Source organism: Castor canadensis, chromosome 1 (genome assembly GCF_047511655.1).
Source record: "Castor canadensis chromosome 1, mCasCan1.hap1v2, whole genome shotgun sequence".
NCBI lineage: Eukaryota > Metazoa > Chordata > Mammalia > Rodentia > Castoridae > Castor > Castor canadensis.
Window position 1 is genome coordinate 36,510,518 of NC_133386.1, and position 15,662 is coordinate 36,526,179.

At 42.5% G+C, this 15,662-nt stretch overlaps 1 protein-coding gene across 1 annotated transcript in view; it reads right to left on the reverse strand.

Annotated features, from left to right (window-relative positions):
• Rspo3 (R-spondin 3) overlaps positions 1 to 4,964 on the reverse strand; it is an 83,379-nt gene extending 78,415 nt beyond the window's left edge. The window contains exon 1 of the mRNA XM_020163648.2: positions 3,503 to 4,964. Within this exon, the coding sequence (XP_020019237.1) occupies positions 3,503 to 3,599 (97 nt within the window). The 5' untranslated portion in view covers positions 3,600 to 4,964. The remainder of the gene's footprint in view (positions 1 to 3,502) is intronic.
• Positions 4,965 to 15,662: the final 10,698 nt, after the last annotated feature.

Sequence of the window (15,662 nt, forward strand, 5' to 3'; positions counted from 1 at the left end):
AATTCTTTGAAATTAGTTACCTTTGTACAATACATAAATATCAGCTCAAAATTTCCAGTCAACCAGAACAGCTTATTCTCAAACATATTGAAAAAATGACAGCCTGAAGACCATTAAATGTATTATTTAATAAACCTAATATCTTCTCTGTGACAGGTCAGCGTATAATAAAGGTGTCTGAATAACAATGTAACTCATGGCAGAAAACAAATTCCACTTCCTGGGTACATGACAGATTACATAGACCCTATTTCTCAGACCCTTTCTCTGTAAAACAGGGAGATTAATACCTGTCTGTACAGTTCAAGGAGCTATTTTGGGGCCCACGTAAATAATCCAAGTGAAAATGTGATGCATTAGTAAGGTATTATTATTATTGTAACAAAGATGACTTTTAAGTTTTATTCGCATATGGCCTAGGAATCAAAGATTGATTCTATTCAGCAGCAAGGGCTGATCTGGAAATGAGCTAAAAGACTGAGGTCGGGGTTCTAAATTTTGCATTCTGTACCCCAATCTAAGGCTTATATGCAAAAACATTGCTGGATGGGGACTTTTAAATAAGGATTGCATTTAATTTTTATCTTGAATAAATTCAATTTTGTTATTTCTAAGAACTATATATCAATTCAAATAGGTAAAATGTAATTATGTGTTTACCATAATTAGATATTTTAAAGTACAAGATTTCGTTTTAAAAAACTGGTTTCTTTTACAAAAGAAAACACTGGTTTGTAACAAGTAATATCACTAGTTTGTGACAAAGTAGAAGTTAGTGGAATAAAGGTTGTTTTAGGGAAACAAGAGAATATTAGCATGGCTTCATCTTCAGTTTCTGAAGATAAGCCATGGTTAATTTAGACCTGAACATGTATGACACTGCATGTGATATCTTTGATTGAAAGAAATTTTACTAGTAAAACATTCCCAAGAGAGCATTTAAAAAGCTTTGGAAAGTAGTTGTTAACTTTAAATTTCTACCTCTGTTCTTAGTGATGGTTTTTAAAGTCCAGGAAAGTGAAGCTATTTATTTACAAGTCAAAATGTTCAATTTAGTTGCACTGGGGAAAAAAAATAGGAAGGTCGCCCTGTTTTTTAAGATACGTTTGACCATTTTTTCATTTAAAAAACCTTCTCCTAGTCCTTGTTAGAGAAAAGCATTTTATTCGGAGTCCAAATAAGTAACTCATATGAGTCTGAGAATACGCAGTTTGATTTCTTTGAGGTTCTGGACATTTAACAAGGATCTTTCTACCCTCCACTCCTATCTATTCTCCAAAAAAGTCATGTTGCACCTGCCAAAAAGACAGTCTCGTTTGTCTCCTTGGAGGACGCCAGGGGTCGCCCCTGTCCCAGAATTGCACCGGCAGCCCAAGCCGCAAAAGTATACTCAAGTGCGAAGGCGCTAGAAGCATCGCTTGCAGACTCACTCTCATAGAATCATTGGAATTTCAAACCAATTCCACCTACTTCCTCTTTCATCCCCGCGACACAACCAGAGGGCGCCTTTGACGTGGCCTCGAGGCAATTAAAGCAGTTCGTCTTTGATTCTGTGATTCCTCCCTAATCTTAGCCCAGAGGTGCACAGGTCACACTGCGCCCCGAGTTTCCCGCACCATAGACCTCGCTGGGGAAGATAGGAATAAGCTGACAGCAAGCGTTGCTTCTGGTGTCTCACATGGGCCCCGAAAACCGCAAACGGAGGCGCCATTGACACACAGGACCCTGCCCTACCTACCCCAGCAAATGTGTAGCTCCTTGTTGGGGAACAACTCCATGGGGTAATGAAAAGAATTGGGTTGCGATTGGCACAGGCTGGAAGAGAGGATTGCAAACAAGAAGCAGAGCTTCCGTCATGCCTCGGTTTCCCCACTGGCCTTGCAACTCAATCCCCTTGGATTTAGCCTAGGAGGAAAGGAGGCGGGAGCTGCCAGGGTGAGGGAACCCACCGCTGCGTCCAGGCTGCTCCTTCCGCAGGGCCAGAGCGAAGGGTGGGTGGGAGAGTTATGAAGAATACAAGCCATTCAGACCCCAAGAATAATAAATCGGATGCCCTGATGTGTTTAGTTTAGGCCGTCCTACACAGTGCTACGCCATACCAGGGGCGGTGAGGCCAGGACGGAACCCCAGGCGCTCCTGCCCAGCAGCGTTTTTAAAAGGCAATTTTCAGGTGAATCAAACCTTGTGTGACCGAGGTTAGCGGTACAAAGGGAGCTTTCAGAGGACCCTCACGCCCAGAGGCAGGGCAGAGACAAACAGCGGCCGAGAAGCGATTACTAAATTTCCATCTCACACAAGCTGTGTTGTGTCCGAGGAGCAGCCCCAGCTCTGGCCCCGAGGGCTTTGCGGGCTGGATACTTGGGAAGGGATCCGTCAGGGGATGTGGCACCACCACTGGTCATGGGCTGACCTGCCACGGAGGTCCGTACTGACAAGGAAATAACAGCCTTTTGCGCCCCTTGAGTTCCACTTCTTTCTTCTCCCCACCAGCGTCCCCCAACTATGGAACCGGGGACTCCCTTGGCTCTGCGTCTGCCAAGACACGCACCAGAGCGGCGTGCGACCCAGGCTTCCCGGGAGCAAAGAGAGGTGCCACTCTCGCATCTCTTCCCGCATCTCGGGAAGACGCCACCTTCATTTTACAGGGCAACTTGGGTTAAGACCGCCCTGGACAAGCCCATTTAATCTCACCAAGTACATCGTTTTATGAAACCGTCACAAGCCAGTCTGCCAAGTAACGGGATAATGGGCAGCGAAGAAGCCAGCACGATCTTTAGGGGGAACCCCACCCTCTATATGTGACTGTCTCAGGGGACCCTCTTTAAAGGGCCTGAGATGGCAAAAGCGCTCACGTGTGACAGGCAAGAGAGTAACTGGAAGCCCCGCGCCTCTGGAGTTCTGTGTTCAGACCCGGGCGTGGGGCGTCGGGCAACTTCGCAAACACACAGACACGCGAACCCCCAATGCCTCCCGCGCCATTCTGCTTCAATCGTGGGTGTCGCGGGAGGCGGCAGCCTCGGAGGGCTTGCTCAGTACCTCCCTGGACAGCCCTAGGGGCGCAGGCAAGGTTTCCCCGCCCAAGGCGGCGACGTTAGGTGAGCGGGTTCCTCCGCCGCGCTTCTCCCAGCGTCCACTCAGCAGTCAGGGGTATCCCGCAGAAAGGGCTTCCCAGCTGCCTGGAGTTCTAGGCCTCTGTCCGAGCTTCAAAAGGAAAGTACAAATCCCTAGAGCGAGTTTAAAGAAGGACCCAACACTTCCAGAACCTGAAGTTCCTAGAGGGCGGGAGCCACACTAGCACCGGGTTCTCCTGACTCCAGCACCAGTTAGGATGCTGGGGAAGAGAAGGAAACCTCCAATATCCCCAGAGCCCCAACTGTTACTTCCTCTGAGAGGCGTGGGGTGTAGGGTGGGAGGACTGTTGCCTTTGGGAGCCGACAGGCAAAGCGAACCGACAGGTGAACGCGGCGGAAGGTAGCAAATGCGTAAAAAACCCTGCACTTACTTCTTCGCTGGCGCCTTCCCCGGGAGGCGTTTTGGCTGCCGATGTATTCCATAAAGTTCAAAATGATAAAAAACCAAGAAATCAGTCGCAAGTGCATAGTAACCCAGTAATGTTTCCCTTCTTTTTCTCCTTTGTCTTTTGATTGTTAATTATATTTAGTGTTTGTAAAGTATATGTAGGTGTTAGGCGTATCTATACGTAGAGAGAGAAAACCCAAGCAGCGGGACTTCTCCACACAGATCCAAAAGGCGTGCTATGATGGCCAGCGAAGCGGGACGGGTGGACAGGGAAACCAACTATAGTACTTTCAAATTGTCCGAACACTGACGGGTCCGCTGGAGTGGCTGTCATCCCCGCAAAAGAAGGTTGGAGTTGCCGCCCTGGCAGCCGCAGGTATAGCGCGGCGGCTGGGGCCGCGGATGGAGTCTCAGGCGAGCGGCAGCAGCGGAGGCCCCCTTGAGCTCAGAGGCTGTGGTGGCTGCAGCAGTTGCGGGGGCCCCAGGAGCGCAGGGGAGCGAGCGCTGTGGGCACCGCGGCCATGGTCAAGGGGTGGCGGAGAGACCCCGAGCTGCTTCTGGCGTTCCCGAGCAGGAGTCGCTCCAGTGTTGCGCAGGGCTCCCGGGAGCTCCCCATAGGGGAGGAGGGGGGAGGGGAGGAGGAGAAGGGGGATGGCTGCGGGGGGCGGGGAAGGAAACTACTGGAGCAACAACCCTGAGCGACCTCAATAACTTTCAATTTCAAGAGGGAAAGAGGGAGCTGGAAAAGTACAGGCGATTTGGCAGAGAGACGGGGAAGAGGCGCCTAAGGGGTCCCGGGTCTGCGGCGGAGCATCTCTGGACACCGTGGAGACTACGAGAGGACACGAGCGGGGGCGGGGATTTGCCGCGCGCGTTGAACAGTCCTTCGGAAGGGCAGCTCTGGCTAGGCGAGTTGGGCGCTCAGGGGCTGTGATTGTGGAGGCCGACCGTCCAGCTGGCTGGTGTCCCCCCAACTCCCAGTCCGGCTGCGGCCTCAGGCTGAGAGCACCCTGTTCTTCTTAGCCATGCCCATGTGCCCGCCGGCTCTCCACCTCACCCCAGCGACTGGTCTTAGGCAGCCCGCCCCTCGTCCCTTGGGCAGATCGCTGAAAGATTTCTGGCTGTGCACTCCTTCCCAGCTCTCCGTAGCCTCTTCTCTGTTGCTTGTCTCCCTTTCTTTCTTTGATTCAATAAAAGTCGTTACAGATGGATGTCGGGCGGGTAGCGGCGGGGAACTCAATAGGTGCTGCCCTTCAGCTTGTCCACAGTTTACCTGCTCAGAAGGAGGAGGACGTAGAGGTGTGTGCGCTCAGAGCTGTCCGCTTGGAAATGCTATTGTGCTGCGGCTTTCTTCCAAACCCAGGCTTTGCTGGCTCTGGAAGATTTCTCCACCCCTCAGACAATTCCCTCAGTAGTCAGCTCACCCTTGTTCAGTGTGCGCTCTTTCCCGGTCTCCTAATGGTCTTAAGAGAATCTGTTCTGCATTTTGGTTTCTCATGGGGGTGGGGGTGGGGGTGGGGGTGGGGGGAGGATTCGGAATAACATGCGGAACATTTTCTCCGTCTTGGGGCGAAGAAGTTCCATTTCTTTCTTCTGTCCCAAGCGCCCATGGCAGTGGAGAATCAGGTTTCCTGGCCCACAGAGGGGTGGGAGAACCAAGGGCTGGCTCTTCTGGGCGTGTACACCCTGGTTCAGTGGTGAGTTCCCCATCTCTTTTCTGCAAACTCATGAGCTTTCAGAAGAAATTAGTTGAAGGTCACAAGACCCCCCCCTCCCCCGCCCAGCGTTTTTAATTTAAGTCTGTCCTAGATAACAGAGTTTCTGAAGGGCTACTCTCAGTCGTACTACAGCTTTAAACAGCACTGAACTTCTAGGAGGCCACTTTGAAAAAAGTTCCAGAATTTCGGAATATACACCCCTTGATAAGTCTTCATTCAAATAATTTAGGTTTAGGAAATCTCTAAAGCCTTGCTGGAAAATAAGATTGACAGGATTGCCTTTAATTTATGTGTTGATAAATTGGAGGAGAAACAAACACTATGGCCCTTATTCGTCCCATTTTGCAAGCTTGCAAAGCGCCTGATTGTTGTATGTCTCTACAGTCTTTTAGTGGTGTGTTAGTTACACACCAGAGAAGTGGGATTGAGGAGAAGTGGCCTGGATACAAAAAGAAAGGGACTCGAAATATGTGTTCTTTTCAAGGTGATAAAAATTAGAATCCTAGAGGCTGGACTTTTGGTGCTAATTCCTTAATTAAATATCATTTATTATCTTGCATACATGTGCTGGAATTTTGAAAATACACATAATTTCCTTTAAGTGTGATATGGGAGGAAGGTAATAACCCAATCATGATTATGATGTTTTTACTTTTTAAAAAAAGAATTCTCATTTACCACATTCCTCTTTCTGTAATGGAACTGTCTTCAGAACATCCTCCCAGACAGCGCGCGCGCGCGCGCGCACACACACACACACACACACACGCCTGTCGTCCCCAGTCCCCACATCCTAATCTGTTGCCTAATGTCTACTTGTAAATGATTGAGTTTATCACTTTGAACCAGAAAAGTTACAGATAACCAGCCAATTCCAATAATGATTATCTAGAAAGAAGCCACTCTATTTTTCTGTGCCTGCCCCATCAGCTTTGCTTTCCTTCTTGCTTAATTCCTCAGATCCTGAATATCTGCACCATAAAATGTGGGGGATTTAAAGGTTATGGGAGGATCCCTTTGAAAACTATTCCAGAGACAGTCTTTCTAATCCAGGATACTTGAGCCGGATGGAATGAGATTGCAAAAGGGATGTAAAAAAGCAATTTGGTGAACAACTTCAGGGAAATAAACATGAAGAAAGACACTTACTTTTCACCGTGTGCTGTGCAGACATATGTTAGCTTGGATGAGAACAGGAATGGCAGTGTAAGTAAATAAACAAACCCAGTGAGAAGCTACAGTTCTTGAGCCATCCCAGAAAAGAAGTGCTAGATGCAGTGGGCAGAAAAAGCTTGTCAAGGAGTAAGTCCTGTTCAGAGGAAACATAAGGAAAACATTAAATAGATTGGGAGAATATTCTTTCCTTCTTGATGCTATGCTTTAAAATAACTTTTTTCTCATCCATGTTACTGTACTATTAAATATGTGTTTACTTGTTGGGCTGAGTTTTACATTCCCTCGACTGTCTCAGAAGCTTATATGCATGCCATGCCTATTTTGTACAACACAGTACCTACTTTTTTCTTCAATAAAGAAAACAATGTTCACAGAAGCCTGTGGCTGGCAGTAGATCCCAGAGCTCAAGCCAAAAGCCAGTTAAAATCCATAGGTTCAGCATAGAGGTTGACATTTACTTCTTATTTTTCTCCAAAAATCATTATTCACAGGGAACTTGGATAAACTAGAAGTGTATGTGACCCAGGCTAAGGGAATAGTATACTTTCACATAAAGACAGAGGGTTAAACATACCCAGAATTTTACTGCAATTTCTCATCTTTCCTTTACCATCTCCCCTAACCAGGCAATGACAACAATAACAAGTTATTTTTATCCATTGCAGCAGTGGCACTTTAAGGAAAGAAAATGATTGTCATATTGTTGAATCCATACAGCAAATATGTAGAAGGGGGCGTGCTCCAGAAAGGGAGAGCAAGCCCAATAGTTTGGGATGGGATGCAACTAGTAGTGATGAGAGATGTTTGGCAAAGTCAGGGCTGACATCAGTCATTTTACCACAGAGCTAATATGCAGATTCTGAAAATGCTCAACTCTCCAGTTGCTCCAATCTGGAGACATTTGAGTAAGTCAAATAGGGTAGGGCTGGCAGGGTCTGTGTTACTAATGCAGCTAGAAATCATCTTTGAAACATAGACCAGACAGCAGTATTTAAAAGCCATTGAAATTAGTAGACAAAGGATAACTACTATTTTTAGACAAAGAAAGGAGATAAAATTATTATAGTAATTAAAGAATGATTAAATGTTATGTAGCATTAGGAAAATAAGAAAACCAAGATCCACGATGGATTGCTTTCTGTCAACAAGAAGGAATGTTCTTCCCAGATGAAGTTATGGGGCATTTATAAAATTGTGTTGAGCACTGTGTGGTATACCTATGTTTTCTTTTCAATTTCTTTTTCTCGAAAATCAGCTAATTGCTAGACTCACTTAAGTGAGTATATAAGCACTCACTGTAAAGAATTTAATACCCTGGAAAGTTTTGATTGATTAAAGGACTTGAATGTAAGGGAGGCCATGTGCAGTACTAAGAGGGCAGTGGATAGGGAATCGGGGGTCTTGGTGAGTCCTTGTGAGTTCTTGTTCTGAATTTTTATTGTCACAGGTTTTTTTATCTGAAAAATGAGGAAGTTCACCTCCCTGTTAGATCTGAAAATAATGGCAATATCTCCAAAAAAAAAAAAAAGAATGACAGACTTGTAATTGCAAATGTCAAAGCTATTTCTGGCTGTGTGACATCACAGCTTTCATTTGCAGAGTTGTGTTTAATTGAATGGGTCCAGATTTAGAAATCTGCTTTCAAATGCGTGGATTTTCTGGAAATGCCTAACCTATTACAAGAATCCTAAATGACTCTGGCCCAGCAAAGATAAATCTAGGACTAGTTTAATCTGCCTAGACATCTGTAGGCTTTAGGATAACAAGGAAGAACAAATTTTAAGCCCTAAATTCTGGGCAGACTCCTAGGAAAACTAAGGAAAAGGACTCCACATCTCATGGAGATACCAACTCATTCCAGTTTGAGTTAAGGAATCCTAGTTGAGGGAAGAACATGGGCTTTATGAGTAATGGCCTTTCTTTTCATTCCATGTTATTTCTTAAAAGTCAGAAATAAAAGTCATTTTTTATTTTTCCTATTCATATCTTTTTTTTTATAAGGATATTTTTATGTGTCTTTTGTCCTAAGACACTCTTCAGAAAGTCAGCAGTAAAGCTTGAGTGACTGTGGTCACAGCTTTAGGTTGAAGAATTACTGGCAAGACATAAAAGTATCACAAGATATAGAATGTTAGATAAGAGATAATATTAATGAGAAAATTTTGCACTTACATTTGCATGTGTTATCTCAAATGACCTCAAAGCACATTATTTCCTAGATGATGAGATAAACAACTGAAACCAAAAAGTGAAATCACTTGTCCAAGCTTATTTAGAACGTTTTATGGATATTTTGTATTACCTCAAGGTCTATTTTCTCTACCTCCCTTTGCCTTCAGGACATTGACTTCTCTCGACTAAGTCATCAGAGCTCCCTTTCCCTGGTTGACAGTTAAGTTCAGCCAAAAGTGGTACCTGCAGAAAACCAGAGTGTGAGAGAATAATGTCACTCTTTCCCTGCTTTGGCATCATTCTAGAAATGGCTATATTCCTGGTAGACGATAGTTCTGTCAAGATATCTTTTTCATAACTCTAGCTAGCTCTCAACCAGGCTTTAATATTGTAATTTATCCCCCCTGACTCTTTGAGCCTAGAAACGGCAATAGCTTATCACTATTCTTTGTCCTTGTGGAGTGCCTCAGCCTCTCCTGTTGGTTCCTTTTACTCTGTATACACTATAAAAATTGTTATCTTACAGAAATATCTTCCACAATTTCTTGCTGAGTCCCTATGTGATATAGAAGTGTCAGAGCTGGGATTTGAAACTAGATTGACTGACTTAAAGTCAGTACTTTTCCTACCAAGTCATCCTGACTTTACAGAGGAATGCATGATTATTAAAACTGATTTGGGTGAAGGGTGAAGGGTTAGGGCAGGTGGGAGAGAAGACATAAAGTAAGGAAGTAGGTATACAGCAGACATCAGAACAAGGTCATTGGCTAAACCAGAGTGAATACTAGAATTGGAATTGCAAAGAGCAAAGAAAAGTTCATGTGCAAAATTATAGCCAAGCAATCAGAAACAAGGAGACAAACAGGAAAAGAAAGAACAAGGCAGTCAGGAAACAGCTGCAGCAAAAGTGAAAGTTGACATTGATTTTGAGGCATGTTTTGACTAAGGCAATCTTATTTTCTTCCTGCTAGGTTCAAAATGAGTCTTGACTAATCTGCAGGTGAGTAAGGATACCTTATTGAAAAAGGGATGAAGAGTGGCAGTTAAGGTCAACCAGCCACCAGTATTTACTGATGGTGTCTTCTATGGAGGACTGTAGGGTAGACACTGAAGTAGGGTTTTATGCATAGTCTTTAAGGCAAGAATATCAAAGGGTCGACTTTGTGGGTTGTATTAGTGCTCTGATTAAAAGCAATACCATAGTTTATGATGGAAATACATTGGTATCTAATGGTACATAAAGGCATGATCAGAAATAAGTTTTAGGAAACATGTTTTCAAAGTAGATGTATTTCAAAACAAAACAGAATAGAAACTTCCGTCCCCTATACATTTACTCATCATTTACAGTTATGTTTGTTACTGCTTCTGCATTTGTGTGGCTAATTTTGATCATTTGGTTACCTTTATTTCCACAATCACTGAACATGTGGTAAGAACCATGCTGGGCCCTAGAGATACAAAATGTAAAGAATAGAACCCTGTCCTTAAGGAGAATACCCTCAGTGAAGGAAGGAGACAGATAAACTATTAAAGCTTCCTTGTGATAAGTGCTGTATGATAAGGGCTATGTGGAATGCTGTGGGAAGAGGAAAGAAGGCAATGCTTGTAGGCAGTAAGGAAAGTGATAAACTCTGTGTCTAAGATATACAGTGTTTGAAGCACTGATGGTGAATCTTACAGTGGATAAGCAAGGATTCCTTCCTTCGCTTTAGACAGGCCCTGATTCAGAGGTGGAAGGGTAAGTTCTTTTGTTTTGTGGAGGTCAGTGGTTGCGGTTGGCTGCTTGCTTGCTAGGGAGGCAACCATACTCCAAGAGTGTTATCAGGCTGCCTCCTCCAGAAATTCATTGTGGCTGTGTTGACTGTGTGGGAGTATTGTTAATAGGTGATACCTGTGTGGGGATCTAGTTAGGTTAATGATTTCACCAGTTTACTGTAGCTACACTGTAAGCAGATTCCTCTCATGTAAGAAAAATGACATTTCATTTCTCTTATTTCCTAGTAGCATTTAAGTAGATGTAGAGTAATTGACAAAGAAATGAGGGTCTTCTTTCCTAGGTATCTGGCTGTTCCCATTTTCCTTCTCTACCATTCTCCACACTTTCTTGTATACTTTTGGGACAAGTTCTCCCCACACAGGTTTTGTGTACTAAGTCTTATCGAAAGCACTCCTGCTGGATCTCATTCATTTGGTTTTCTAGCCTCCTCATGCTAGAAATTCCCTGCTCCAAAACCCAATCCTTTCTCTCATGTTAGTGATAAAGGGATAGTTTAACTTCTCTATTCTTCCTTGCATTTTAATTTCACATTGGCCCATAGGGTGTGTCCCACATTATGAAGAATAAAGAAAGCTCTGAGTAGCTAGTAGTCTTGATATTTGGATGCTGAACTGCTTGTCACTTTTTCCAAATTGGCAGGTAGTATCCTATATTTATAGGTAAGATTGCCTCAGTAGGAAAAATTTGGCAAGAAGAAAGAGGAAGCAGTACTTTATTCCCAAAGAACTTGTATCAGTTACATATACTGCTGTATAACAAACTGCTCCTAAACTTAGTGGTTTAAAATGTCAACAATTGCTTCTCACAACTTGGTAGGTGGGTTGGGTATCTCCCAGGCTCTTCTTATGCTACATTCAGCTTCCAGGCCAGCTATGATGGGAAAGATGGTAGGCTTCTCTTCTGAAGTAGTTTTCATCTTCAGAGCATAGGTCTCTCCTAGTTTCAGAACCATAAGAGGGGAAGTTTCAAGAGAAGGCCCATAGAGGCACTTTATGGTCAAAGCCAGTTACAGAGCCAGCCTAGGTTCCAGGATTTCCCAATAGACCCCACTGTTTGATAGATGCAAAGAATCGTAGCTCTCTCTTTAACTGAACATAGAGCTAGTGAGTAGGTTACTATACTAGTTAAGTTTTCAAATCTTTCGACCCATCAGAAAATGGACCTTAAATTGAAACAAGAAAGTAAAACTGAGGTTTGCTATACACCTAGTCTGACCATCTATAGAGAATCTTATGGTTCTAGATAAGTTGTTCTTCTGGATTGAGTTTCAGTTTTAGACTTGAAGCCTTAGAAGTGCAAAGTACAAAGTTCCACTTTGACCATTTTTGGCTTTAGGTTCATAAGTTAAAGCAATTATAGTTTGGAACTCACAGAGAAAAATCTTAGGGGCATTCTCATCTTGGGGGAAGTAACAAGGGTTTTCTTATAGAAAGGTAAGCTTATCATGCTATTTCCTTCCTTTCCTCTTATCTCAAGAGCTAGGATAGCATTTCTTAAGATTTGTAAATACAACACAGAAAACTCATTAAAAGGAACCCTCGTGTAAATGCCTCCTTGCCAGGAGGCTTCCTTTTATCTACTAAGGTTGATGACAGAACTTAACATTTCAGTGCACAGGCACAAGTAGTTTAAATTCATAACCCTAAGATGTAATGAAACAATGTACCACCATTTTGCCCTACAAAATAGGTTTACTTTAAGTACTTGCTAAAAGAGGCAGGTAAACCAATGGATTTGCTCCCTCAGTATTATTTGACTTTGTGACTTACTTGGGAGTGATATGCTAGTTTAACATGACTGTATGCTGAATTTTCAATACTGTAGTCAAGAAACAATTGCACACATATGCTATCTCCCATTTCTTTTTAAAAAAGTACATAGTTTAAATATGATTTGTTCCCTAAAATTCATGTGTAAGAGACCTAGTCTTCAAAGTAATGGTGTTGAGAGTTGGTGGGACTTTCAAGAGGTAGTTAAGTCTTGGGCAATCAAACCACACTAAGAGATTAAAATAGTTTCCATAAGAGATGGTTAGTTATTGTAAGAGTTGGTTGTTATTAAGAAAGCCTGGCTCAGCTACACATCAAACAAAGGACTGATAACCAGAGTATATAGAGAACTCAAAAAACTAAACTTGCCCAAAATTAATGAACCAATAAAGAAATGGGCAAGTGAACAAAACAGAACTTTCTAAAAAGAAGAAATTCAAATGACCAAAAAACACATGAAAAAATGCTCACCATCTCTAGTCATTAAGGAAATGCAAATCAAAACCACACTAAGATTCCACCTCACCCGTTAGAATAGCCATCATTAGCAACACCACCAACAACAAGTGTTGGCGAGGATACGGGGGGAAAAAGCAACCCTCTTACACTGTTGATGGGAATGTAAACTAGTACAACCACTCTGGAAAAAAATTTGGAGGCTACTTAAAAAGCTAAACATTGATCTACCATTTGATCCAGCAATACCACTTTTGGGGATATACCCAAAAGACTGTGACACAGGTTACTCCAGAGGCACCTGCACACCCATGTTTATTGCAGCACTATTCACAATAGCCAAGTTAGGGAAACAGCCAAGATGCCTCACTGTTAATGAATGGATTAAGAAAATGTGGTATTTATACACAATGGAATACTACTCAGCCATGAAGAAGAATGAAGTCTTATCATTTGCAAGTAAATGGATGGAATTGGAGAACATCATCCTAAGCGAGGTTAGCCAGGCCCAGAAGACCAAAAATCGTATGTTCTCCCTTATATGCAGACTTTAGATCAAGGGCAAACACAACAAGGGGATTGGATTTTGATCACATGATGAGGCGAGAGCATACAGGGGAGGTATGAGGATAGGCAAGAAACCCCCCCCCCAAAAAAAAACAAGGTAGTATTTGATGTCCTCAATGCAAAGGAACTAATGCAGAAACTTAAAAGCAACAGAGGTCAATAGGAGAAGGGACCAGGAACTAGAGGAAAGGTTAGTTCGAGAAGAATTAATTTAGAATGTAACACATATGTACAGGAAAACAGTGCAAGTAAATTCCCTGTATAGCTATCCTTATCTCAACTAGCAAAAACCCTTGGTCCTTCCTACTATTGCTTATACTCTCTCTTGAACAAAATTAGAGATAAGGGCAAAATAGTTTCTGCCTGGTAGCCAGGGGGTAGAGAGGGAGAGGGAGGGGATGGAGAAAAGGGAGGGAGCGGGGGTGGGGAAGGGGGGGGAAATGACCCAAACATTGTATGCACATATGAATAAAAGAAATGTAAAAAAAAAAATAATAAAAGACAGCCTGGCTCAGAGAACAGGAGGGTGGAACAAGTCCTGACCAGGGGGGAAGGTGTTGGGAAAAGAGGGTAAGAGGGTAAATATGTTACAAAATATGTGGACACGTGTATGTAAATGCAAAAATGATACCTATTGAAACTACTCCAGGAATTGGGGGAATGGGGAATGAAGGAGAATGGTAGAGGAGGTGAATTAATATATGATATATTTGATACATTGCAAGAACCTGTGCAAATGCCATAATGTACCCTCACCTACCACAACAATACAGGAAAAAAAGAAAGTCTGGCAAGACCCCTTGACCTCTCTCACATATGTGCTTCTTCTGCTCATGCCTGCTTCTCTTTTTTTTGCCATGACATGAGGTACCATAAGGCCATCACCAGAAACCAAAATGATGGCAGGAAAATGGTCTTATTCCTCCAAATAAATATCATTTCTTTATAAACTACCCAGTCTTGGGTATTCTGTTGTAGCAACAGAAAATGAACTAAGACATATGGTATTATGGCCTGAATGTATCGCCTATAAAGTTGTGTGTTGAAATTTAACTCCCCATTGTGATAGTAATAAGAAGTGGCATCTTTTGGGGAAGTGATTAAGTCATGAGGGTGCTGCCTTCATAAATTGGATTAAAGAGGATCTAGAAAACTTTCTTGCCCCTTCTATACAAGGACTTAACAAGAATATGCCATCTTTGAAGCAGAGAGCAAATTGTCATCAGATGTTGACTCTGCTGTTACCTTGATCATGGTCTTTCCAGCCTCTACAACTGTGTGCAGTAAATTTCTGTTGTTTATAAGTTACCCAGTCTAAAGTATTTTGTTACAGCAGCAGGAATAGACTGAGATGCATAGAACAATATTTAGAAATTCAAGACCAGTCTCATTTCTAGTAAGTAAAACCTTTAAGCTTTCTTTCCCAAATAATTATATTTATATGAATAGCTTGCTTTTCCATTTTGTCTGTCTCTGTATGTGCCTGCATATTGTATTTTTTCCAATATTTTTCTCATTACTGAGGTTATTTGCATCAGTATTTATACTGTTTAAAATCATAGGCTGGTGGAGTAGCTTAAGTGGGAGAGCACCTGCCTAGCAAGTGTGAGACCCCACGTTCAAACCCCACCACTGCCAAAAAAATAAAATAATCATGACTAAAATTTTATTTTGAAAGCAAATAGTCCCAATGAACTTAAGAACAAGATAGTTATTTTAATTGATGTTTTCTTCTTAACAATCTTTGGCATTTGCCAAGGGGAGAAGGTCTGACCTGGGCAGGGCATTATGAAATGTGAGTATAAGAGCAAGCTGTGTCTGTTAAGGATGCAGAAACAACGGGAAGTGGAAAAGTGAAGGCAGAAATAGAAGCTGCAAGGAAAAGCAGCAGCAAGAGGAGTGTTCCAAGGATGCACTCAGTTTTTTAGAGATGGCTTTATTAAGCATTAATAAAAATTGTCAACTTGCCACCTATCACAATCTCCTAAACATAGGTAGAGATTGGATAAAAGATTACACAATGAATTCTTCTAACAACAATTAAAAATCCTTTAACATAGACTCGCCTGAGAGTTGGCATGCCCTATGAGATAGGAAAGAAGAAAAATTATCCAGAACACATACTGAAGATTGAAACTAAATGAGTATATACCTTTTTTTTAAGACAAGAGCTCTGCCACTTGAGCCACATCCCCAATGAGAATGTTAGACAAAGTCAGACTTAAATCTCTTGACAATTGGTCATTTTGTGTCCTTTTTTTATAGGAAGGGTGGAATTATTACGGACATGTAAGACCATGTATAAAATGTCCACTAAGAACTTATAATCAAAGGTCAGAGGGTGAAATAAAATTTATTCATAATGTGGTTGGAATTAATATATTTTTCAAGGGCACATTTTCTTGGAGGCCAGAGACATTTGTATAGTGCTCAAGGATGGATGGAAAGACCACAAAGAAAATTCCCGATGTTGGCCCTGTCATGACACTGTAGGGTAATCTCAGA